A 26713-nucleotide genomic window follows, 5' to 3' on the forward strand; every position below is an offset into this window, starting at 1 on the left:
AAGGGGTCCCAAAGCGGATGGGTTCCAGGAAGAAATCCACAGAGATTCTGGCCCCCTGCTCATGTGCGCCTCTCCAATCAACCGAGGCAAGCATTCATTCATCTCAAACTAGCTTCTCACCATCCGAAGGGCTGCCTCTTCCTGAAGTCCAAGCAGCAGCAGCATGAACACAAGATTCCAAAGTGGCCACGGGTTAGAGGATGCCTCCACCGCTCCTGGATGTTGAAAGGGTTAATGTGTGCCATCTACCTGGAAGTCCAACTTGAAAGTCCATTTCTTGACAGTTCTGTTTTTGATTATTCAAGACCTTCCTATTTTGCAGAGAGATACTTTTTAAAAATTATATAAGGAAATGGAAACCCACTCCAGTGTTCTTGCCTGGAGAATCCCAGGGACGGGGGAACCTGATGGGCTGCTGTCTATGGGGTCGCACAGAGTCGGACACGACTGACGCAACTTAGCAGCAGCAGCAGCATGTGTGTGTGTATATATATATATTTAAACTAATTTTCTAACAAGGCTTACATAGTCAACCCGCTCTGTACCCACTGGGTTCCAATCTTTCCTTGTGGATAAGATGGTGGTCCAGGTGACAGGGGTAGGGGCCCAGGAGGCTGGGCGCCCAAGGGTGAGGCCGATGGCAGAGTGGAAGTTCACATATTCCCTCCCCTGTTTCCCGCATTTTACCAGATGAAAGTAATCACAGAAGACCGCTGGGCTTCAAGGATTCTGAGAGGACAAAGTGGACATGCAAGGCTTGGCGAAAATCCTAACCAAAGCGTCATCCAGGTGAACTGAGCAGCAGGGCAGAAGGCAGGTGGACACCATGGACTGCAGGTGGGGACCCAGGCCAAGGCTGGAGCTTATAGTTGGAGGGGAAGGCGTGGGGTCTCAGCGAAGGCCCTGGGCAGCAGGCCTCAGCCTAGAAACCTTCCCCACACTGCCCGCAGCCTCCACTGTGAGTGAGTGCTATTGAAATGATTCTATGAGGTACCCTTGGCCTAGAGCAAGCTCACTCGATTCATGGACATTTCACTTCTACGACAGGCATCATGCAGAGGTTGCAAGCACTGGCTTTGGACTTCGGCCGACTTTGTATGTTCTGGCTTTGCAGCTTACTAGCTGTCATCATTTGGGCAAGTCACTTAAGCTTGGCCCTGCCTCACCTTCCTCATCTGTGAAATGGGAATGACAGCAGTCAGGTGCCAAGGGTGAACCCCGGTAGGAAAAGGGCTGGTGACTCTGTCCAGGGCTAGACCTAGCTCCTACCCTCTGGCTGGCTGCACGCCAGGACCTGTGTGGAGAACAGAAGCCCAACCCTAGCCCCACCTCCCTCCACAATCCTCAAGACCCTTGGAGACCTCCCGTCCAATCCCTGTCCTCTCTTGCTGAAGGGGTGCAGCCTTCCAGCATCCTCCCGGCCTCAGTGGCCCTTAACAGTGAGCTCTTTCCATGAACAGGGTGACTCAAAGGCCCCGGTCATCACCTGCCACCACGCCTCCCCCATCCCTGGCTTTACCCTTTGCCCTCTAAATAAGGAAGCCAGCACTGCCAGGCCCAGGACTTCTGCCCAATTTGGGTCCTGGGTGGCCTCTCGCCTCCCTCTTCCCCTGGGCCCCCAGCCAACTCCCCCTCCCTCAGAGATGCACCCTGCTCACTTCATTCCTGCCTCATAGTTGGAATGACAGCGGCTCCCAGAATCTGTGGGGTGTGTTGGGCGGGGGGGTGCCGGGGGTCTGGGGAGGCAGCCAGGCCCTGGAGCAGGTTAATGTTACAGCCCTGGATAAGTGAGGTGGCCCACTTGACGTCAGGGTGATGATGGGTGGCAGGGAGGGCCGGGTGGCTGAACTATAAAGACAGGTCCAATCCGATATAATCAACTCGGGTCGGAGCGAGCGGGCCAGCCAGGCAGCGTCCCCAAGCCATGGTCCCTACCGGCCGCGGCTCAGCCTGGGTCCCTCTGCTCCAGACCCAAGTGCCCAAAGCCGGCTTTGGTTTCATGTCAGCAGCCTTCAACTGCCTTCCAAAAATAAGCCCCTGCCGCCATGCCGAGGGGAGAAAAACAAGAAGGGCGGTATTTTTAGGGCCATTAATTCTGACCACGTGCCTGAGAGGCAAGGTGGATGGCCCGGGGACAGACGCCGCTCATCACTATGTCCCGGGGAGCAGGACGTCCGCAGGGCACGCTGCGGGCTCTCGTCTTCCTCGGCGTCCTAGTGGGCATGGTGGTGCCCTCTCCTGCGGGCACGAGAGCCAACGGCACACTGCTGGCCTCGAGGGGCTGGGGCACCCTGCTGTCCAGGTCTCGAGCCGGGCTGGCCGGAGAGATCGCTGGCGTGAACTGGGAGAGTGGCTACTTGGTGGGGATCAAGCGGCAGCGGAGGCTGTACTGCAACGTGGGCATCGGCTTCCACCTTCAGGTGCCCCCCGACGGCCGGATCAGCGGGACCCACGAGGAGAACCCCTACAGTGAGTGCCAGCCGCAGCCGGTTGGGGAAGCGGGGGGCTGGGACTCCAGCAGGTCTCTGGTGCCTGGGGTCCTGTGATAAAGTGGGGGGGATTCTACACTTGGGTGGCCACTAGCTTAGCCACCTCCCCCAACTCGCTTTGCTCCTGCAGGATGCATAGGCTGAGGTCTGAGCATCCTCTGCCATCAGCATGCCCCTGAGGCATTAATTCCTTCAGTATTTCAGGCACCACTGTGGCCTCATAGGACTACCGGGAACCCCCAGCCAGGGGGAGCCACAAAATGAGGGTGGAGAGAACTGGCAAGGATGCTTAGACCAGATTAGATATGAGCTGCTTTTTATTTTACTTCCCTCTTTGAGAGGAAAGGCAAGTCGTTTGCAGATTTTCCAGCTGCAGCTTATCCTTCTTTCTAGTTCAGCTTGCCCCCACCCCCCACGCCCGCCCTACAAGTTGGTGGGTTGATGTCTAGATGGGCTCTCCCCAGGAGGGGATGGGGCTGGAGGACCCAGGGCAGCCGACAGGGTCTGTGTGGCTGCGGTGTTTGCAAGATTAGATGGGCTGAGATGTGTTGAAATGCGAGGAGACATTTTAAACAAAGCTAATCAGAATTCATTTTTTTTATCCATGTCAAGGACCTCATGTGATTAGGCCCAGATTCGAAGCTACCCTTAGGTTGATGCCCAGGTGGCCACTGGAATCTCTAACTCCGATGTCAGAACTTCCCCCTTGCAAAACTCGATTGTTAACAGTTCAGTAGAATGGACCAGACTGGCAACTCAGCTCCTAAAGTGAGATCAGGGTGGAGGCGACAGAAGGCCTGACTTTCTAGAAGCAGGAGGGTGGGCCTAGATGCACTTGGTGGGGGGGGGGGGGGTCACCTTTAGGTTGACATCCCACACCACTTTGCACAATCCTGGGGTAACACAGCCCCTGTCTCTTTGGCAGGCCTGCTGGAGATTTCCACGGTGGAGCGAGGCGTGGTGAGCCTCTTTGGGGTGAAGAGCGCCCTCTTCGTCGCCATGAACAGTAAAGGAAAATTATACGCCACGGTGAGTCCATCAGGCCAAGGGAAGCTTTCAGGCCGCACACGAGGCCTGCCTGCATGCTCAGTAGCTCAGTCTCCTGCCAGGCTCCTCTGTCCATGGGATTCTCCAGGCTGAAGTGGGTTGCCGTTTCCCCCTCCAGGGGATCTTCCCTACTCAGGGATCAAACCCGTACCTCCTGCGTTGGCAGGTGGACTCTTTACCACTGAGCCACCCAGGAAGCCCGTGCATTGAGGAAAGTAAGCAAACTCTTGAGCAGAGATGTGCATATTTATCTAGAATGAGGAGGGGGGCTGTGGGAGGAGCCGGTGCGAGTGAGGTGCTTGCCACTCTGTGCTGGATCGTGTTTTTCTTGATCCCACCCATCAGAGCCTTGTAGCAAGAAAGGAACCATAGCTCAGAGGGCCATAGGGTCCAAGGGAAGCCGGAGTTCTGCATAAAGCTGTTGTCCAAGCTTACGGTCAGGCCGTGAGCTGGAGAGGCCCAGAGAAGCAGGCCTGTGTGTCAGCCTAGACACGCTGCTCCCATGAGCCACCCTCCAGCCACAAGCACAGCTCGGGAAGAGATGAAGCTCTTTTTCTCACCTTTATCAGTGCGTGGACATCTCACTTTAAGATTTTAAGCCCACCGACCTCTGATCCCAGCCACTAGAGAACCATGCCCCGCACTGTACCCCCTTGGCTGGCACCAGCCCCCACCTCTGCCTTCTCCCATCACCCGTCACCACTGGTGGGGACAATGCTAGCACTTGGGTTAACCTCCCCAACTTCCATGTTTCCCCACTTCTCTGCTCTCTCTGACCCCTTCCTTCCTGGGTCTCCCAGCCCATAATTTTGCCATATTCCAAAATGTGGACGGGGAAGGCATTCCTGTGAAGGCAGACACTGGGAGTTCTCGCGACCGAAATAAGAAGGCTAAAAAGGAAGACCTGTGAGCCATGGTCGAGGAATAGCAGAGTGACTATTTCTGGGGAGGGCGTGGAGGGCCGTTCTACCCCTGCGTGGGGACAGACGGGAGCAGGAAGTGAATGCGGAGGCTCTGGGACCCGGGGCCGGCGTCCAGGGAGGCTGTCCCAACAGACCAGGGCTGTGAAATGCCCGAAGTGAGAGCCCAGGTGGCCTCGGCCTGTGATCTGCAGCGCTAACACCTCTCTGTCTGTGTTGGTTTGTGTGGAGACCAGGCGTGCGTCAGAATCCGTGAGCCTCTGAGGACAAGTGGCTGGAGGCAGGTAGGCTGGAGTTGGAACCGCGTCCTAGTCTGTACCATGAGAGGCGCTTCTGCTGAGGGCCTACAGCCATCACCTGCAGAGCACAGAGGCAGGTCTGCACACAGACCCAGGGTCCCACCTGCAAAGTGAGGATGAAGATCAGATGTACCTCTCGGGGCTGCTGGGGAAGAGTGCCTAGAGAGCATCCCCAGGGCTCCTGACCAACAGTAGGTGCTCAGTACAGGGGAATCATTTATGGTGTCTCAGCACTGCCACAGGCTCCACCTCTCTCCTTCTAGAGATGAGTCTCCTGGGAGGAATCTCTGCATCCACGCCACCTTGGGAACTTGTCACAGGCCAGATTTCTTGGGTCCCTCCTCAGAGATGCTCAGTCATTAGGGCTGGATCGGGCTGCATATGTTTGTTTTTATTCAAGTTTCCCAGGTATTTCTGAGGTGCAAGCAGGCTTAGGGACCACCAGGCTACATGGGCTTTGCAGGGCAGGGAATTCTCGCTGGCCGAGGGTCACACCAGTGCTGAAGGCTGCAGGGAGATGAAACTGGTCTGCAACGGGGATCCTCAGATGTCCTTTTCACCGCTCTCTGCAAGTGTGATGGAGAGGGGGGTGGTCCCTGGGGCCAGCAGGGCTTTGATGGAGCCAGTGCCCCGCCTGGTACAGAGGATGGTCCCCAACAGCCCCTTCCCAGCCACGTGAGTGTTGCCTGGATCCCACTGGTTGCAGAGCCAGGAATGGGGGCAGTTGGCTCTGAGCTTCTCCGCAAAGTGAATCTTTTGGAAGGAAGCACAGATTACATCAACCCTTATCTCTGCCACCATCATTAACAAGCTATTTAGTATTTCTTTCTCCTTATCCTGAAAAAAATTTAACTGTGAGGTGGGGGAAGGGTGCAAACAGAGGGTCACTGTGACCACTTCCCACTTGAAACCTGGGGTCTCCGTAGGAGAAGCCAGGGAGACTGGGACCAGCAGGAGCGCTGAGAGTGGACAGAGCATTCTGGGACCACGAGGAGGGGGAGACTCTGAAGCATAGGCTGACCCCTCACTCCTGGGCAGATGACTTCAAAGGAGGTCCACAGGACTCACTGTAGAGACAAAGTCCAGGAAAAAGGGGGGCTTCCCTGGGAAGAGCCCTGCCCACCATGTACACCTCCACCTCCTCCCCTCATATACCTCCCAGGGGCGTCTGCCCAAGGGCACCTTCTTGGAGGGGAGATGTCCTCCCTGGAGTCCCAGACCCACCAGATGCTCCTAAACCCCCTCCCCTTACCCTGCAGTGCCCCCCAGGGACCGTTATCACAGTCTGAAAGAACAATTGCCAGCTGATTCCGGAGCCAGGAAGACTCCTGATGGATGGTGATTTCATTCACACTATTTCCCTTTAAGCCCCTGGAACTGTCTCCCTTCCCTGCACGCTCAGCTGCTACTGTGGTCCCTGAGTGGGGTTTCTTCTCGGGGTGGGGAGTCCTGCTGGGGGGAGAGACTGAGGGGCAGGGGGCAAGGTAGGAAAATGAGTAACAGTGTTATTCGCTAGGTCGTCTCAGACTCTTTTACAACCCCATGGACTGTAGCCCACCAGGCTCCTCTGTCCATGGGATTCTCCAGGCAAGAATACTGGGATGGATTACCATTCCCTTCTCCAGGGGATCTTCCCAACCCGGGGACTGAACTCACATCTCCTGCATTGCAGGCAGATTCTTTACAGGGAAATCCAAGGTAGGAAAATAAGCGCCAAGAAAACCCACCTAAAGAATGGACTCCCACGGGTCTCATCCCTTGGAAGGAAGGGTGCAGAGCCTGTGGCAGTGTTTAGACAATATAAACAGCTCACCCGTGTTGAGCACCTATTATTTGCCAGGTGCCCTGGGGATGCTCTCTGGACAGCACCCCTCAGCACAGCTGGGAGGCGTGTCTGATTTTCATCTCTGTTTTGAAGATGGGACCCTGGGTCTCTGAGGTCTCAGGTGGATCAGGCTTGTGTGCAGACCTGCCTCCACAGGTGATGCCCTAGGCCTGCAGCAGAAATGCACCAGCTGTGCAGACTGACACCCAGGTTTCAGCTCCTAGCCTCCAGCCACTATCTTACTTCTGGCAAAGTCTCTAACCATCTCTGAGCGCAGACCTCTGCTCCCTCTGATGGGGACGGAGGCAGGAATCAGTGAGTTCCAATCTCCTTGATCTTTTTAAAATTAAAAAAGAAAAAAATCAAAGATCTCCACGTAACAGTGGTACTGTTATAATCCTTTAGCTGAGAAAAGTACATAGTGATGAAAATCTACTAGGGATTCAGTTATGCTTCTCAGTGATTTTGGTTTTATTCAGAATAACTGTGTCTCCATCCTTTTCATCAATGGCATCATGACAAAAGGGAAACACAGCATTTATTTCATCCACAGAGGCCTTTGGTTATTACCTGGGGCGTTAACATGCAGGGAGGGGAGGATCAGGTCTTTCTCTTGCTCTTAACTGCTTCTCTCCCCTAGCGGGAGATGGAGTCTGAGCGGATGGGGCAAAGGGTCACTGGTGCTGACAATATGTGGAAGGGTCAGAGATGGGACCCCAGAGCTGGGGGCGGCTTGCACTGCAGCCAGGGGCCTGAGGAGCCCTGCAGACGGTCTCCCAAATGGCTTTGTCTGCAGCCTGCCTGCTACCCAGGGCGATGCAGGAACGAGGAGTGAGAAGCACGACAGGCCCGGTGGAGGCATCTTCAAACGCTTCCAAGTTGCCTATGCAATTGTGTGTTAGGAACGGGGATTAGAAAGGACAGGCGTCTTCAGAGCCAGGAGGTGCTGTTTCTCCATTTCAGCTAGGGACTGAGAAAGCAGCAGTTGGGCTCCAGGAGGAGAGGGTCTTGGGACAAAGAGTTCTCTGGGTTTCTTCTTACCTCCCCACTCCTTATCCATGCAACCCCCTCCCCAACTCCCATGCCCATAGACAACCAAGAGTAAAGGGGGAAAACGGCCTAGGCAGCCCTAGAAGAAAGAACTTTAAAGACAAGGAGACACTTCCATCAGTCCGGTGACCTAGTGAACAAAGACCAGAGTCTGGGATGGCTGTCTGGTCCACCTCAGACTCTGAGGGGCATTTCCACCAGCAGTAACTCATGCCAAGACCCCTGTATGTCCCACCCACCCATGCAAAATGCCCCCTCTCCACTGCCAGAGCTAAACGCTTTAGAGCTCGGGTCCTCAGAAGTCCGATTAGACCTATGTGGAATTTAAGACATTGTCATGCTGGAGCTTGGGGCCTGGCAGGCCCCGGCAATGTGATCCGGGGGAATTATTTTCATTTGTTCAAGTAATAATATACGGTAGCTGCTTTTCTTAACACGGCGTTTGCTTGGCTTTTCTCACCAGAGCTGAGGAGCCAACATTCCTGAGCCATGAGACTCGGCTCAGGGACACGAATGATGAGATGAAGCGAGGGGCTGGTCCCGATGCCAGCCTGAGCATCCGTGGGGCTGTGGAGCATCAGCTGGAGGGAAGAGTTCAGGGCCACGGTCTTGGCCTCCTGCCCCCAGCCGCAGAGGGGCTCAGAGAGGAAGGGGCCAGGGAGAGGCAGAGAGGCTTTCAAAGCAACTTCATCCATGTCTCTTCTCACTTTGGATTCGCACAGAATTCTGGGGAGGGCTTCAGAGAGTAAAGAATCTGCCTGCATTGTGGGTCACCCGGATTCGATCCCTGGGTCAGGAAGCTCCCCTGGAGAAGGGAATGGCAACCCACTCCAGTATTCTTGCTTGGAGAATCCCATGGACAGAGGAGCCTGGAGGGCTGCAGTCCGTGGGACTGGAAAGACTATGACACAACTGAGCAACTCACACAACGTGGGGAAGGCTAGGGACGTGAAGTGGGCTGGAGGAAAGAAACAGAGGTCGGAAACTTTCTGAAAAGCTGGGGGTGGAAGTTGAATATCAAAACCTGATGAGCAGAGACCAAAGCACCATGTATAACTCCACCATCGTGCACATTTAAACAAATACGTTTTAGAAGATCTAGACCTTAGCAAAAGCTAGATTCTTATATTGGATCAGGGCAAATGCTCCGAATTTCTGGCTCCAATCTGGCTCAATTCCTCTCTCTTCCTGTCCTGTCCCCGGAGACCTCTGCCCAAGATCTGATTTCCTCTCTAGAGTTTGCAAAGAAAGTGAAGTCGCTCAGTCGTGTCCATCTCTTTGCGACCCCATGGACTGCAGCCCACCAGGCTCCTCCATCCATGGAATTTTCTAGGCAAGGGTACTGGAGCAGGTTGCCATTTGCTTCTCCAGGGGATCTTCCTGACACAGGGATCAAACCCAGGTCTCCCTCATTGCAGGTAAAGGCTTTACCATCTGAGCCACAAGGGAATCAGAGTTTGCAAACCTCACGTGAAACCTCTCCCTTGACCACCGTTTAGATCAGAAATGAATTCTTCTGGAAACTGGCGGGCGGGGTGCTCTCCAGGGTCATAAAAAGTTAAAACCAATTGGTGGGTGGACAGGGGGCTGGACAGGACTAGAGGGAGAGCACAGACCAGTCTCTGATACAAAGCTTCTCTCAGTCCATTTTCTGGGCCATCTTCCATCCTCAATTCCCTCCCCATTTTTACTAATCCACTAACATGACAAGGTAATATCAATACATGAACATGGTTTAAGGGTTGGGGAGGTGCAGAAGAATACACCATGGAAATGAAGTCTCACTCTCACTGTTTTTTGTGGGTTTTTTTTTGGGGGGGGGGGCGGGGGGTGTTGGCCATGCCATGCAGTATATGGGATCTTAGTTCCCTGACCAGGGAGCGAACCCAAGCCCGCTGCATTGGGAGCTCAAGAGTCCTAACCACTGGACCACCAGGGAAGTTCCTCCCTTTCAGTGTTGTCTCAAAGACCCAGACTGTCCCCAGGGCAGCACTGTCCCTCGCCCTCGTGTGCCAACCATCCTAGGAAGAGCCAGCATCCCTATGAGTGTGCTTATGTTGGCATCATATTTTAAAATCACACAAACAGGAGCAAACTACTCAGTGTTTGAATCTTGCTTCTCCACTGAACCGTATGCCTTAGGGGCCATCTCCAAACAGTGCACAGAGGGGTTCTGGTTTTTTATGACTGAGAGCATTCTGTGTGTGGCTGTCCCATCACTGAGCGGAGCGCCGCCCGCCTGATAGACGCTGAGGCTGTTTCCGGTCTCTCACTGTTATAGATGCTGCTGCAGTGCGTGACTTTTATACACGCGTGGGAGTGAGCCTGTAAGATAAATTCCTAGAAGTGGAAGCACTAATCGAAACTGTAGTTATTATTTTATTCTAATACATATTGTAAATTTTCTCTTGACAGAAGTTACAACAATACACACACCAGCACATCCAACGAGAACTCCTAGTCCCCATGCCCTCACCAGTGAATGCCTCTTATCCAACACAGTTCTCTTTGCAATCCGGCAATTAAAAATGTGATCACACAGTTGTGGTTTATCTTTCCTTTAGGGCTTCCCTGGTGGCTCAGATGGTAAAGAATCCGCCTGCAATGCAGGAGACCCAGGTTCCCAGGCTGGGAAGATCCCCTGGAGAAGGGAATGGCTACCCACTCCAGTATTCTGGCCTGGAGATTTCCATGTACAGAGGAGTCTGGCGGGCTACAGTCCACGGGGTCACAAAGAGTCGGACACGACTGAGTTAGGCGTATTTTCTTATGTTTAAATGCTACTTGTATTTCCTTTTCTGTAAACTGTCTAAAAACATCCATTTTAGTCAGTTCATGGTTCTGAGTATAATAGCAAAATTTAATCTATTGCAAACTATATTATATAGTATAATGCATTGTAAATGTTTTTTTATTCAGTTTGCTATTTATATTCTTATTTTCTTTAAGTTGATCTTTTTTTTCCAGGCAGAAGTCTAATTTATTCCTCTTGGGTTTCAATAATGGCCTCTAGTTTTTGTGTCCTGCTTAGAAAGAGCTTTCTGACTTTTTTTAAAGATTCTCTTCTCTCTTTTTTTCTTGTCTTTGGTCCCACCTGCATGGCTTGTGGTATCTCAGTTTCCAGACTGGGGATTGAACCTGGGCCTTGGCAGTGAAAGCACCACTAGGCGACCAGGGAACTCTCCTTAAGTTTCTCTTTTTAGCATTTAAGTATTTGTTCCTTTGGAATTTATTTTAGAGTTAGGAATAAAATCATACATCAAATTTTATTATTATTCCATTATTATTATCATATAAGATAGTATCCAGTTCTTCCAACACCATGTTTTCTCCGGTGATTGGAATTGCCACTTTTATTTTATATGCATTTTATGTTCATGTTTGGATTTACTTCTGGATCGTATTCTGTTTGTTGAGCTGCACCAGACTGTTAATTTATGCAGCATTATTTCTGCTCAACTTTGAGCATTGATCCCAAATTCACTTTTCCCTGGAGCTTTACCCATGGACAGCCTTAGGTCCTGTGGTTCCCCCGACCCCCTGTGTCCCGAGAGGCCCCAGGAGTGTGGGGCCAGAGCCCAGTCAGCTCTGTGCCCCGCTCCCCCAGGCTCACCCCCTACCACCACTCAGGCAATAAATGCAGGGCTTAGAAGCTAACTTGTCCTACAACCCACTGCAGCTTTTTTTAAACTTTGTTTATTTTTGGCCGCTCTGGGTCTTGGTTGCTGTGGGGACATTTCTCTAGATGTGGAGAGCGGGGTCTGCTCTCCGTTGTGGTTCGAGGGCTTCTCACTGTGGTGACTTCTCTTGTTTCGGAGCATGGGCTCTAGGGTGTGCAGGCTTCAGCTGTTGCCACTCCCAGACTCTAGAACACAGGCTCAATAGTTGTGGCTCACGGGCTCAGATGCTCCAAGGTGCATGGACTCTTTCCAGACCAGGGATGTCTGGAAAACCTATGTCCCCTGCATTAGCAGGTAGATTCTTAACCACTAGACCACCAGGTAAGCCCCCACAGCAAGTTTTACAGGAATGATGATCCCAGGTAAGACAAAGCCTTCAGTGCTTTTACTTTCAACCAATCTATGAATCAGTTGGAGGGGAATCATTATGGCAATGGCAATTATTTTTCACTTTATACCATGCATTATTTCAGTGAATGCTCCCTCCAATTCTGTGACAGAATTGTCCTCACTGCTCCCATTTTACAGATGAGGAAGCTGAGGTTTAGGAGGTGAAATCACTTGTCAAGTTCACATAGCTAAATAAGAGGTGAGTCGTCACATATGCTTCGCCTACTTTGATTAGTTTCTTTTTCCTGCTTTGGGACATTCCTTTCTTCATTCTGCAAATATTTTTGAGCACCCATGGCAAGAAAGATAAAAACTTGTGAAAAACAGAACTCCCTGGTGCGATATTCAGAAGCCAGTTGACACAGCTGGTGCAGACTTTGCAGGGTCGTGTCCAGGAAATGAACATCACAGGGAGGTGCCTTGTCAACAGTAGCCCAGGGGTGTGTGAGGGAAAGACAGGAGACCTTCATTCAACGAGGGGTGGCAGAGGGATGGGTGAGTGGTACCCAACGTATTACCTAGACAGTGCCCATTGCCTCTCACTGGCTCTCGCTGCATTCAAGAGCTACCCCTTTGTGGGCATCCATGAGCCCCTATTATAGCATCATTCATCCAGTGTCACCTGCTCAAAAGGACGCAGTCCTTGTCTCAGGGAACTGTGTTTAGGAGTCCCCTGGGATGGTGCATTGTTTTCAGTGCTGTCAGACTGGTTCACTCGGAGCCCTGAGGAGCCAGCTCATCACCCTTGTTCATCAGAGAAAGAGGCTCTCGTCCACCCCACACCGGCAGGGTAAGGCCAGGCGCTCGTAGTACGATTCCTCTTGAGAAGGTCAGACGACACCCCTGGCACAGCCGCTCAGCCATTGAGTGGGTTTTTTATAGCCGATGGCCTCAGCCGGCAGGAAGGAGTCAGGTATTATGCTCAGCTTTGTCTCTGTTTCATTCTGCATTTCTCTAAAGACCAGACCCCAGGCTTTCTGGCCCCCCAAGGGAGCGACCTCCACCTGAAGCCCAGAAATCCCCCCAGCCGAGGGCAGTGACCTGGGTGGGTTTGAATGGAGGGCCCCCTCTTCTAGGAATAAAGGAGGACTTGGGTGATTTATTGGGGCTGAACTTGTCGATGTGTGGCAGGAAGCCTGGCCCTCAGTTTCTGAACAAGTTGGTCCTCACACAACTCGATCCAGCAGGGACCCTTCATCACCAGCCCCAGACTCCACGGCACCATGGGTCACAGAGGGAACCAGGCTCTGTTCCCCATAAAGTCTCTGCCCATCACCATCTCATTCCTGCCTTTCTCTGGAGAATGGTGGATTCCTAGAGGGCACCAGGGCTTCCCCGGTGGCTCAGTGGTAAAGAACCCACCTGCCAATGCAGGAGACATAATGAGACATGGGTTCTATCCCTGGGTCAGGAAGATCCCCTGGAGGAGGTCATGGCAACCCACTCCAGTATTCTTGCCTGCGGAATCCCATGGACAAAGGAGCCTGGTGGGCTACAGTCCATGGGGTCGCCAAGAGTCGGACACGACTGAGCACGCACGCACAGGTGACACCAGGCACCTCTGGGCTCAAAATCAAAGCCGAAGATGGGCCTTTTAAGGGCAGCACACCTGGGCCTTAACCTGGGAAAGATGGGAGGAGGGATCCAACTGCAGAGAGAATTACCATAATAACCAGACGCAGGAGTGCTGGGAAGGCCTTAGAAAGTTGTCCGTCTCAACCTCCACTCACCTGCCCCTCTTGATGGTCCCCCAGCACGCGGAGTGCAGAGAAGGGAAACAGGTCTGGAGGAGAGACGGCTGCCCCAAGGCCACACAAGTGGAGCCATTGATCAAACCCCAGTCCCCAGTCCTGCTCCACTAGATCCTCTCCCAGCAGACTCGAGAAGACAGCTTTCTCTGTCCCTTCCTGGTGCTGTCTCTGAACGTAATAAATTATCATCCAGGTGTTTAGGAGACTGAGTGCCCACGACTGGCAGCCCGGAGCACCCCCGTTCTCCATGTGACACAGGCTGTCCACCCACATCCCTGGGCCTGAGTTTTCTCATAATGAAGAGGGGGAAGGTGAGGGGGGCCCACGAGAGCTCCGAAGGCCCTCCTGTTTTCAGCTCCAGGCTTCTGCTTACCCAGGGTAGCTCAGAGCTTCCAGCGGTCATCCGATTCAGGGAGGCGAGGAGCCCGAGGCCTGCTGGGCTTCGTTCATCACTGATGCTCTGCCGTTTGTTCGTTTCCTCCACAGCCCAGCTTCCAAGAAGAGTGCAAGTTCAGAGAGACCCTCCTGCCCAACAACTACAATGCCTACGAGTCGGACCTGTACCGAGGCGCCTACATCGCGCTGAGCAAATACGGAAGGGTGAAGCGGGGCAGCAAGGTGTCCCCCACCATGACTGTCACGCACTTCCTCCCTAGGATTTGAGGACCCCGGAGGAAGGCTCACAGGTGGAAAGCAACGTCTTCTGTTGGAATTTTGCACAAGTGGACAGTTCCCCTTCCCCCTATGCCTCCTGAGTTGAGCTCCTTCTCTGCTTGGGAGGGGGGAGACCTGAGCCGGTACCCAGAGCCACCAGACCCCATGGCGTGTGACCCACCCAAGGGAGGGGTTGCAGACGGGCTCCTAGAATGGCAATGGATTGATCCCATGCTCTGACCTCAACTGAGGGGAGAAAGTCCAGAGAAACTTGTGGAAGAGGACCCTGGGCGCTGGAAAAGGAGGGGACGAAGTGTGTGTGCTGATGTATATCCATACATCTCAGTCTATACGTACAGACATCTCAGTCTATATCATCAGAGCCGAGGCATCTGGGCATCTCCGAACAGGTTTCTTCCTCCAGGCATCACCGGAATCTGCCTGCAAGAACGTCACCTGTCAGCCAGCAGGATCGATGCGTGCTCCCATTCTGCCTCTTTCCAATCACCTTCCCTCGCAGAGGCTGCTGACCGCGTGGGTTGCCTCGGAGGCGGGGGCAGGAAGCAGCTGTCCTCTAAAGTGCAGAGAGGACAGGGTGACAGGGCGTAAGATTTAGCTGCAGACAGAAAGACTGAGCGGGCACTCGAGGCATCCTGGGTGTGAGGGCTCTGGGGCCCTGGGACACATTGTTGGGGAAGCTGGGGGAGACAATGTCCCCTTTTTTTTGGAGGAGAAGGTCGGAGCAGTGTGTGAGGCTACTGGTAGAAAACTGGCTAGAAGCAGCAGAGTGGATGGGGCGTCCTAGAGAGAACCTTTCTGCCCGGAGGACTGAAGTGCTGCGCGCGGCTCCAAGAACAAGCTGGGGCCAGGCTGCCTGCCCGTAACTTTTCCACGTTGAACTGGGTCTTATTTTAACCTCAGATGACAAGGATCCTAATAATGGCAACCTCTTTGGCGAGCATCGAGGGGCACAAAATAGGTCATGAAGGAAGTAGAGAGGTTTCAGACTTCAGATGCTAATTCCTCTCCAGTAACGTCCAGGAAACTCACCCAAGTTCTCATCTGATACTCTCACTTCCTTCTCAGCCGACCTCCCCCACACATGCACCGGTGCCTGGATGCAGCGGAATTGGGCATCGTGATGTCCGGAGTTTGCCCCCCTAACCCCCTCCAGTAGGAGAAGAGTGATAATCCGGTGAAATGGAGCAGCCCAGCTGAAGCGGCTCCTTGCTGCCACAATGCCTTCTTGCCTCCTGGCCTTTGAGAGTATTTAAAGCAGAGGTGCCCCAAGTGACTATAAATGTTGTCCGCCTGAAGCCTTTGGATGCCTGAGCCATTGGGACGTTCCTAAATCTGAAACCAGAGAGACCCGTGTCGGAGCACACATATTTTCGGCGGACGTGGACGGGCGGGTTACAAAATGAGCTGACACCCTCTGTGACTCTCAGAGGCCCCGGCCAGCAAGACCAGCCCTTCCTCTGCTGCAAATATCCTCACCTTTGACACACCTCTCTATTTGCAGATGTGTCCAGCTATAGATAGAGCCGGGATGAGCTGAAGTCAGGGGCTGACGATCCAAGGGAGAGACACCCTGCTGGTCACCTCCTCTGCCCGGCACATATCAGGGCAGACATGTGCTGGGGGAGGGACAAGAGGCTGCACCAAAGTGAGCAAAGATGCAACAGACAATGAGAGCTCAGGATGAGAGAGAACACAGCCAGGTCTTGAATAGAAACTGGATGGAGCTGGGGTCTTGGTCAAGCAGAAGGGGAAACCATTGGTCCATCTTGACTGTTTGGAATATTTCAAGTGTAGGTCTGCTTGGAGGCAGGGGACAAAACAGATTGTTCTTCAGGAGGTCTTGTCCTGAGTAACTGGTCTGTTTAACAGGGTATGTTGGAAACCGATGCACTCACAACCTGAGTGATGGGTCAGCTCCCAATAGGATGCAGTGGCGTGTAGGGGTTCTGGGTGGGGACGGATGGACCACAATCTGAAGAGGAGAAGGAAGTCACAGGTCCCAAAATATTGGTTCCCTTCTCCCCCAGGTGCTGCACTCTCTTGGCAGGAGAAGGCTCTTCTAAGGAGAGTCATGAGGCCTCAGATGGTTAGATCTTTCCTGCAGCCCCTTAGAGGCTTATAAAAGTGCCCAAATCCTGACCAGGAGTTTCCCCAAATGTCCACTCCCATCTCTGATGCTGGAAGGGAGGATGAGAAGCTCTCAAATGCCCGGGACCGGGCAGGCTTGATGCCCGTCACTCCAGTATAACGCATTGTCCGACGTCCCTGTGGGCAGCTGGGTGTCTGTTCTCACTGGTACCCAGGCCCATGGTGTACTAGAGTTTCCGTACTTCAAAGATCACCTCTGATGTATGGCTGAATCACTGACTCTTTAACATCCTTCCCATCCAGAGGAATTCTCCCAGGGCTTTCCCTCTGACCTGTGAGCAACTGAGCTTAGGGGAAAATCAACCCCCATCCATAGACATGGGATCGGGGCAGAAACAGAGGGAGGTCTGCACCGGTGTGCAGAGTTCTCTCCTTGGTCATCCCCAACCGAGGCCAATGCTCAGCTGTCAGCCCCATTGCATCCAAACGGCTGCAGGGAGGTGGCAGAAGCAGGGGAACAGAGGTGGACCCCACCTTCCCGCCAAGCATGGACTAAGAATGTCTTGGGTCCTCCCTCCACCAGATCCTAAGCTGTGACCCTGGTTCATGGCCTCTGTTCCATCCCAAACCACCTCCAGGAGCTCCAGGCAAAGGCGGGGCTCCAGGAGCCCAGAGACTGCCTTGTTACCCCTTCAAGAACAAAAGATGCAGAAGAGAGCAGCAAGGTGCACCCCCTGAAGGTGGCTTCTCAGCTGGACGACTTAGCTCAGGACAAAGAAGGGGGGCCAGGCCCCTGAAGAATCTACCCCCTCCTCGGGCAGCCATGGGTGGACCGCAGAGGAAACCAGAAAACGCCCTGCTTGTTCCTGTAGGTCACTCACTGCCTCCTGACCCCTCCACCCCCACTTCCCAGTGGAAAAGCAGCGTACAACTTTGTGATGGACACTCCATCATTCTTCTCCTTCGTACCTTCCCCTCCGCCCCCACATCCCACCACACCTCCAAAGCACACCCCAGGCCCGTGGTCAGGGCTGTTCTGGGGCTTAAGAAAGAGGAGAGGTTCTCCTGTCCTCTGCTCCAGGCGACAAACTTCTCTCCTTCAGGCACATCGCTTTCTCCCCAGGCCCGGAATTCTCTCCTAGTTCCCATCCTATCCAGAAGCAGGTGGGACTCTCCAGCCCAGGCTGGCTCCGCCCCTCTCTCGTCCTGGATCTCGGACCCTTCCTCATCCTGAGAGAGTCCTAGGGGAGGAAGGAAATGCACGAGGTCGTAAGCTGCCAGTCTCCTTCCCCCCAGAGTTGGACTTCCATCGCCTTTGCCCACTCTGGGCCACGGCTGCTAGTACAAACCAGACGCGGTCACTGGCCTCTGGGATGAGCTCTCTGCCCTCCCTTTCCTTTTTGCCCCTTTTCACGTGGACACAAGCTAGATCGCTCCTACCTCTTTCTATCCCAATGCTTTCCCCCAAGGGCTCTGGGTCCGTCACCACCAAGGAGGTGTTCTCTGCCCCCCACCCCTCCCGCACCTGCGAAGTGGGTAGCTAGTATTTCTACACTCTCCTTTCAGCAAGAACCCAAGCATTCATTGTGCTACCTCCTAGGAAAATGCCAACAGTAAGAAAGTTAGGGTCAGGGCCAGAAGAGTAAATGGAAACACTGACATCTGTGCTTGCCCCAGAACTGGTGTGTCCTCTGCCCTGGACAGGAGGCAGGAGTGACTGTGCCCACAGCCTCCCGAATCTGGTCCACCCGGCAGACAGCTCACACAGACCGTGTGGGGATGCCCCACTGAACGGCAGAGTCCAGCACCCACACCGCTGGGTCCTCATGTGGGTTCTCCTTCCTCTTCATATAAATCAATCAGTACCTCAGGCTGCATCCCAGGGCAGAGCCTGGGTTTAGCGGGTAGGAAAACGCAGAATTTGTTCAGTCACGTGCTTGTAAAATGTGATGCTTCTATTTTTTTTTTAATATGTATGTGCTATGCACAAACCATATCGTGTTCCAGCAAAAAGGAAAAGGTCTTTTTATACGTTCCTCTAAACTGTTGGACTCCACCCCTCCTATTAAAACCGACAACAAATCTTTGGGCTGTGGATTCTTTTTCTCCTCTCGAGGAGGAAGGCAAATTGGAGAGAGAAAGCAGGAGTGCATGGTGCTGTGGATTTTTAAGGCTGGAAGTAGTCACATGGGTCGCTTCATCCATTCTGTATTTTACAGAAGGGGAAATACAGCCAAGGAGGGAGAAGGACGATACTGTCAGCCATGGTAGACCAGGGAAGCCCTGGTGGGCCAGACGCTTCCCTGGTGGCTCAGCTGATAAAGAATCCACCTGCAATGCAGGAGACCTGGGTTCGATCCCTGGGCTGGGAAGATCCCCTGGAGGGGGAAATGGCAACCCACTCCAGTATTCTTGCCTGGGAAATCCCATGGACAGAGGAGCCTGGCGGGCTACAGTCCTGGGGTCACAAAGACTTGGACACAGCTGAGCATGTGCACACACACAGTGTGCCAGGAGCCTGGTTGTGCACACTTCTGGGGCCATCAATCATCTTCGTTACTCATCCACGTATTCGCCCATCCAGGATTATTAATAGTTTGGGGGCACCTGTCTCTGGGCTGCCCTGGGCTAGATTTGGGGGCAGGCATGTGAGTGAACAAGGCAGAAACAGTTCCCTAGCCTCTCACGGACTTGCATTAAAAATATAAAAATCACCCGTGAATGTATTAAAGTGTAGATTCCAAGCCACACTCCCAGCATCTAGGCCTGGGTGGGCCCAGGAATCTACCCAGGCAACCCCGACATTGCAGAGCCCTGGTCTAGAAGGATGACTGAACTTGTAGAACATTTGGGCCAAGAGAGACTTTATAAATCATTTTTAAAAATCTTTTCATGGGTTAAAAGAAGAAAAAGGCTAGGGAGTGTAAGTTTCTTACCCAAGATCACCCAGCCTGGTGAGAGAGAGACCCCTTCTCTCCTTTCTGTGCGCTGGCCCCCACCATCATCAGCCCCTCCACCCCACCCCTCACCCCTGCACCCACACCCCACCCTCTTCTGCCTCCTCCACAGGCCCTGGGGGGGATGAATGGCAGTGTGTCTTCAGCTGAGCAATGATGGGTTCTGAATAAACCTACACTCTTAGAAGAGGGCTTCCCTGGTGGCTCAGATGGTAAAGAATCCACCTGCAGTGCAGGAGACCTGGATTCGATCCCTAGGTGGGGAAGATCCCCTGGAGAAGGGCATGGCAACCCACTGCAGTATTCTTGCCTGGAGAATCCCATGGACAGAGGAGCCTGGCAGGCTACCGTCCATGTGTTGCAAAAGAGTCGGACACGACTGAGCGAAGGACACTTTCACTTTCACTTTCTGCTGGAAGAGCCACCTGGTCCCGTGCCGTCTTTATCTCACCCTTGTGTTTATCCATGCAGTTAACATCTCTGAGCTCCTGCTGTGTGCCCAGATACCACACTGGCCCCAACAATATTGCTGTGATCAGTTATCTGTGGGCTCATATACTAGCAAGGAAGACAGATATTAAAGGAATAATTCAGCAATTTGTGATTAAGAGGCATGAATGAGGACGTCCAGGGGTCCCATGGGGGCACAGATCAGGGCCCAGGGTGGATAAGGGGACTCATTCCAGCGAGAGCTGAGCTGTGAGGGGCGTCAGTCAGAATTCAGGTGAGTGAGTGGGTAGGTGAGGTCAGGGGAGGATGGATGCTCTAGGGGAGGGAGGCTGTTGCAGGTGTTTGAAGGGGCAGGTGGGGCTGAGGGAAGAGTCAGACACGACTGGGTGACTGAGCATGCTCACAACATAGGCAATAATCTCTGTTGAGGACGACTAGGACCTTAGGCGATTTCTGAAGACATTTTTGACCTTCACAAGTAGAGATGTGGGCTTTTATTGTATCTTATGGATATAGACCAGGGCTGCTATAGTACCCAGCACAGCCCCGACCACAGAGAACCTGCAGACAGGTACGGGCGCCCCTCTCACTTGGCCTAAAATTTCTTTCTTTCTTTTTTTTTTTTTTTTTTTGTTGCATCACGCCACTTATGGGATCTTAGTTCCCTGACCAGGGATTGAACCCACACCCTCAGCAGTGGAAGTGCAGAGTCCTAACCACTGGACCATCAGGGAAGTCCCTTGCTCAGCCTGAAATTCATCACTGACTCTCCCTGGAGACCCAGGTGAGGCAGGAAGGCTCTGAGAGAAGCACCCCTTGCTCCTCCTCTGCATCCCCCGGAAGTCCTGTGCGGACGGGATAGGGCAGTCGGCAATGGATGACTGTCCAGAGAGGAGGCTGGGCAGATGAGGAGTTCACGTCTGAAAGCCAGATGAGTGTTCCTGGGTGGAAGGAGGAATGTGAGGGGCAGGTGAGTAAGACCCAAGGGAAATGAAGTGAAGGCCCCACAGGTCCTTCCTCTTCTCTGTCACCACAGTCTCTGTTACCTTCTCAAACCTGCGTCAGAATCCTTCCCCAACCCCCGCCCTGCTCCTGCCCCCACCCATCCCATCCCAGCCAGCAGGACTCTTGTTCAAAATCTTATCCCTAAATTGTTCCTTGCTGTTCAGTTGCTAAGTTGTGTCCGATTCTGTGACCCCATGGACTGCAGCGTTCCAGGCTTCCCTGTCCTTTACTATCTCCCGGAGTTTGCTCAAACTCACTGAGTCAGTAATGTTTAACCATCTCATCCTCTGCTGCCCCCTTCTCTGCCGCACTCACTCTTTCTCAGCATCAGGGTCTTTTCCAATGAGTTGGCTCTTCCCATCAGGTGGCCAAAGTATTGGAGCTTCAGCTTTAGCATCAGTCCTTCCAATGAGTATTCAAGGTTGATTTCCTTTAGGATGGACTGGTTGGATCACCTTGCTGTCCAAGGGACTCTCAAGAGTCTTCTCCAGCACCACATTTTGAAGGCATCTGTTCTTTGGCGCTCAGGCTTCTTTATGGTCCGCTCTCACATCCATCCTGACGCATCCCACAAATTAGTGAGCTGTGGCCACCAGCACTCACTGGCCACCTCTGTTCTTCTCCATCCGACCTGACCCTCCCCACTCCTTCCCCAGGGTTACTGTGGGGCCCTCTGATCTCCAGGAATGCCAGGAAGGTAACACATCTTGACATTTTTATGGTCTTCTAGTCATTTTTGGAGAAGGCAATGGCACCCCACTCCAGTACTCTTGCCTGGAAACTCCCATGGATGGAGGAGCCTGGTGGGCTGCCATCTGTGGGGTCGCACAGAGTCGGACACGACTGAAGCGACTTAGTAGCAGCAGCAGTCATTTTTAATTGGAAAAACCCAGCTAAATAACAATAACAAAGCAACAAGAATTATATAATACATAATTCTTGATTAAAAACATTTTAAATTCATACACAGCAATTAGGAGGGTGGAGGGAGAAAAGTAACAAAATTTGGAAAATAATAGGAAATAGCATGAGTTATATTTTTAACCTTATTTTTACACATAGATGGACTTCTTCCTTATAGAATGTGTTATGTGCTTCTTGATTGGCAAATAAAATTGTGCTTGGGAAACCAAAGGTGTAAATATCTTATCAAGAAGAGCAAAGAACACTTAGCAGGGGAAAAAAGCTATTTCCCTGTGTTTTCCAAATTTTTGAAAAACTTTGAAAATTTTCAGAAACTTCCCAAAACATGTTTGATAACTTTCATCCAAATGTCCTCCTATACTTCACATTGTTATTTACCTTTTTGGCTCAGTACTTTTTCTTTTTCGAGCTTTATTGTGATATAATTGACACATAACATTGTATAAGTTCAAGGTGTATGATATAATGATTTTATATATACTGTGCTTAGTCGCTCAGTCGTGTTTGACTCTTTGCAACTCCATGGACTATAGCCCGCCAGGCTCCTCGGTCCATGGGGATTCTCCAGGCAAGAATACTGGCATAGGCTCCTACTCCAGTAGGCCATGCCCTCCTCCAGGGGATCTTCCCGACCCAGGAATCGAACCAGGGTCTCCTGCATGGCAGGCAAATTCTTTACCAGCTGAGCTACTAGGGAAGCCACATATACACATACATATATATATATATATATATATATATATATATATGCAAACTTATTACCAAAATAAGGTCAGATAATACAGCAATAACCTCACATAGGTACAACTATGTGGTGGAGACTTTAAAAAAATACACTCGCTCAGACAAGTTTCAAATATACAATACAGTACTGTGAGCACTTTCCATTTCCTTTACACGCTTGTTCCTCTGGGCCCTGCAGGGTCTCCAGGCTGAAGTCAGGGCGATCCATCGTCAGGCCCTTTGGTAGTGCCCCCTAGTGGCCACTTCCTTCATCACGGAGGTTGAGATCCGCGGGATGTCAATAGGAGTGGCGACTTGGACGCTAATTTTATGAATAGACTGCAGTCCTTGCCTAGAAAGAGCTCACGGCCCTGAGTGGAGGAGCCACCTGCCCAACCGATGCTGCTTCAATCAGAACGCGTCCGAGGGTGCCCAGGAAAAGGTGACTCAGCAGAGGGGGGGAAAGCCTCGTGGAGGCTGGAGTAGGAGCCTATGCCAGTATTCTTGCCTGGAGAATCCCCATGGACCAAGGATTGTAGACTGGCAGGCTACAGTGCATGGGGTTGCAAAGAGTCGGACACGACTGAGCGACTAAGCACAGAGTGGCTGGGGCTGGGACTCCAAGGTTAAAAGACACGTGGAGAGGAGGAAGGACTCTTCTAGGTTCAGAGACGAGCCTGATCACAGGCCAAGCTCAGAATGTAAAAACACAGGGTAGGTTCTGCTTAGTGGGGGTTAAAAACGAGGACTCGGGTGGCAGACAGGTGCGGGGCGGGGGGTAGTCAGGGCTTGGATGTGGCATTCAGGAGCTGCTCCGTCACGTTTTTGTTGTCCAGTTGCTCAGTCGTGTCTGACTCTTTGCGACCCCAGGGACTGCAGCACACCAGGCTTCCCTGTCCTTCACCGTCTCCCGGAGTTTGCTCAAAACGCATGTCCACTGAGTCAGTGATGCCATCCAGCCACCTCATCCTCTGCCGCCCCTTTCTCCTTTTGCTGCTCCATCTTAGGTGGATTATTTAAGCCTCGGTTTCTTCTTCCATAAAAGCAGGAATCATGGGGATAAAGCTAGTGCCTATCCACAGAGCCCTTGCAAAGGATGAATGGAATAATATATATAAAATACTGTGCACAGGACTCAGAGAAAGTACAATGACAGCAGCCAAAGCAAGCAGTTCAGTGTGTCCTGGAGCAGTGGGTGGTATGGATGGGTGTGGAGGCTAGTGTAAACTGGAGCCACATCTTGAACACCAAGCTCAGGACTCCCAAATTATCCATAGACAAAGGGGCCCCACTGTAAGGCTGGCAAGGGAAGCATTCTGATGAAATCTTAAGAGAAATCTGTGATGAGAATAAAATAGGGAAAGCGAAGGAAGCCCCCTCAGAGCTTCCCAGGTGGCTCACTGGTAAACAATCTGCCTGCCCGTGCAGGAGATGCAGATTCCATCTCTGGGTCGGGAAGTTCCATGAGAGGAGGAAACGGCAACCCACTCCAGTATTCTTGCCTGGGAAGTCCCATGGACAGAGGAGCCTGGCGGGCTGCAGTCCATGGGGTCGCAAAGAGTTGGTCACGACTGAGTGACCAACAACAAACAACAAGGAAGCTACTCGTTCATGTATCAGCCAAATGTGTACAACCCGCCGGCTTTGGGGACTTCCCCGGTGGTCCGGTGGCCAAGGCTGGGCACTCCCATTGCAGGAGGCTGGAGTTCGATTCCTGGTCAGGGAATTAGGTCCCACATGCAGCACCCAAGGCTTTCCATGCTGAAACTAAGACCCGGTGCAGCCAAGTAAACAAACACCTTGCTCGTGCTGGTGAAGCTCAGTGAACTGGAAGCAAGAGCAGGCTCCTGCCGCTGGAAGCCTTTGTCCTGGTGGAGACTGGACGGCCCCGAGGTCCCCAGACAATATACCCTTATCACACGACAAGGGGAGGGTGGCAGGGGCACACCCGTGGAGCCAGAATGGAGAATACCGGGGAAATGGGTCACTTCAGCTCCTGTGCCAGATGCAAAAGATGTGATGTGTTAGGAGCTTGGGATTAACAGATACAAACTACCATGTAGAAAATAGATAGTGAAGACATGTTAAGCATCTCATGTTTTCGTTATATTAAAAGGTACCATTGTTGTGTTCTAAGGAAAAATCCTCCCCAAACTTCACTGGCTATTTCTTCAACTTTTTTAATTTGGTGGAAATAACCTGGTATTTTTCAAAAATGACATAAATGATAAGGACCTACCGTATAGCCCAGGAAACCATACTCATTATCCTGTAATAAACCATCATGGAAAAGAATGTGAAAAAGAACATACATAATACGTATGTATAACTGAGGGCTTCCCAGGTGGCCCTAGTGGTAGAGAACCTGCCAGTGCTGGAGATGTAAGAGGCAGAGGTTCAATCGCTGGGTCAGGAAGATCCCCGGAGGAGGGCATGGCAACCCACTCCAGCATTTTCACCTGGAGAATGTCATGGACAGAGGAGCCGTGTGGGCAACAGTCCACAGAGTTGCAAAGAGCTGGACACAACTGAAGCGACTGAGCCCTCAGGGACGCATGTACAACTGAATCACTTTGCTGTACGTCTGAAACTAACACCACATTGTAAATCAACTATTCTTCAATATAAAAAAATTTATATTGGACCTAACAGAAGCAGAAGATATTAAGAAGACATGGCAAGAATACACAGAAGAACTGTACAAAAAAGATCTTCATGACACAGATAATCACGATGGTGTGATCACTCACATAGAGCCAGAAAAAAAAAAAAAAATTTAAAAACCCACAAAGTGATGACGTGCAGGGCTTGGGAAACAAGGATTCTGGGAGCAGTGAGAACAGCGTGCTGGCTCTTCTTTTCTGGCTATTCCTGGGCTCTTGCAGAAGCTCAGAGGACTTTGCCCCCAGTCTCCTTGCAGTTGACTCCTCTGATCCTTCCTTTTCCCTTCCTGCAGCCAGAGAGGATCATCCAGCTTTCAAATGCCATGTAAGTGAACCTCCTGTTGACTCTCAGCCTGGAATCCAGGTCTGTTTCAGAAGAACGAGGGAACACAATCTCCGCGTCATTCAGGAATGAGAGAGAGAGAGGGAGGGAGATACAGAGGGAAGAAGACATAACTGATCATCTCAATGAATTATCCTGGCACATGTCCTGCTGTCCTGGATGGAGTGAGAGGATCGTAGGCAGGAGGTGGCATTATGTTCTATTCTGTCTGGGTCCCCGTGCCTCTGAGTCTCTTAGCTCATTTCCGCTCCCCGTTTCTCCTCATACAACCATTCCCGCTTTTGTAGCTGGGGGTGATCTTAAAACACAGGAGATCACCATTTTGGAGAACCGTCTCCTGTCCATGTCCACCTTCACTAATGCTGTCTGCGTGAAAGCCTCCTTTTCCTGAGCTGGGTTCCTGCCATCCTATGCACACATGTCTCACACTCCGGTATCGTTTCCATGTCCCTGCCAGCATGCCACTTGCTGGTTGCTCCCTGAGGGCAGAGATGGAGGCCCTTGGCATCCCAAACCCACCTGCTGGCACAAGGTAGGTGTTCGCTGCAGTGTTTGTTCTGGAAGAATAAAGGGATCGATGACTATCCTCGGAGCATGTGGATGGGCTGGAGAAAAAGTCAGAAACAAGTGCTGCGGGTGAGTACACCCAGTGAGCCCCGTGTTCTTTGCTGAGAGAATGAAAGAGTCAAGGAGTGGAGTGAGTGAAGCATGGGATGCTACGCAAGCTCCGAGCCCTGGACCACGGCTAAATGGGCTGCTGGGCTCCCTGTTCAGCAGGCAGGCAAGCAGGTCAGCAGCTCTAGGACCCCCCTGGCCTCTTGCCAGGGAAACACTCCTTTCCCTGTGCCCTCATTTCCTTCTCTCCCCGCTCACTGGTAGTGAGTAACTGGGAAGGAAGCTGACGGGGAAAGCCCTGCTCCGCGGCTGAGAGCCTACTGATTGGCTGCCAGGCACTGGCTGGCCCACAAGATAAACATCAGACCAAAAGCACGGTTCCTGTCACCTTGCATCCCACGCTGTGGTTTATCGTAAGCTTTTCTCTTTCGGCCAACAGTTCTAGGAATCAGAGGAACAGAGAATCCTTGGGCTGGGAGACTCGATGGGGCCAGCAAGCCTCCGTCTCCCCTTGACTGAGCGTGCCCAAAGCTCTGGCTCGGTTCTGAGCTGTCAGCAGGATGTGAGCTGCAGCTGCCTGGGATGCCTATTCTGGAATCTTCTCAAGCAAGGGAGTTTACCCACAACCGGCATCCCTTCCATTCAGTCGTTGTCTGACTCTGCTCTTCTGATCAGCTCTGGCGTCAAGGGAGGATGCTAAGAACATAATGCCCATCCCAGCCCAAGGAGGGGCAGGAGGTGCTGGGGCCAAGGGCAGAGTCTCCAGGGACAGACCAGCCAGGACCAAGCTCTGGCTACACCATGTCCCACCTCCCTGGT

At 52.3% G+C, this 26713-nt stretch overlaps 1 protein-coding gene and 1 non-coding gene across 2 annotated transcripts; one reads left to right on the plus strand and one right to left on the minus strand.

Moving 5' to 3' along the window:
* The first annotated feature begins 1927 nt into the window (after positions 1 to 1927).
* FGF6 (fibroblast growth factor 6) lies at positions 1928 to 18284 on the plus strand. Its single transcript, XM_019961677.2, has 3 exons — positions 1928 to 2469; positions 3415 to 3518; positions 13938 to 18284. The coding sequence occupies exons 1-3, from the start codon at positions 2124 to 2126 to the stop codon at positions 14112 to 14114; spliced, it is 627 nt and encodes a 208-aa protein (XP_019817236.2). The 5' UTR covers positions 1928 to 2123; the 3' UTR covers positions 14115 to 18284.
* Positions 18285 to 20282: 1998 nt separating this feature from the next.
* Positions 20283 to 20355, minus strand: TRNAG-UCC (transfer RNA glycine (anticodon UCC)). Its single transcript has one exon. It is a non-coding gene; the product is annotated as a tRNA-Gly (tRNA).
* Between the last annotated feature and the right edge of the window lie 6358 nt (positions 20356 to 26713).

This window comes from Bos indicus, chromosome 5 (genome assembly GCF_029378745.1).
Source record: "Bos indicus isolate NIAB-ARS_2022 breed Sahiwal x Tharparkar chromosome 5, NIAB-ARS_B.indTharparkar_mat_pri_1.0, whole genome shotgun sequence".
Taxonomy (NCBI): domain Eukaryota; kingdom Metazoa; phylum Chordata; class Mammalia; order Artiodactyla; family Bovidae; genus Bos; species Bos indicus.

What these genes read in the sequence shown, in the direction of transcription:
- FGF6 (XM_019961677.2), top strand. Translation starts at nt 2,124, where the DNA reads ATGGCCCGGGGACAGACGCCGCTCATCACTATGTCCCGGGGAGCAGGA. An exon ending in CCACGAGGAGAACCCCTACA is followed by an intron (nt 2,470 to 3,414) that starts GTGAGTGCCAGC and finishes TCTCTTTGGCAG; the next exon opens with GCCTGCTGGAGATTTCCACG. An exon ending in AAGGAAAATTATACGCCACG is followed by an intron (nt 3,519 to 13,937) that starts GTGAGTCCATCA and finishes TTTCCTCCACAG; the next exon opens with CCCAGCTTCCAAGAAGAGTG.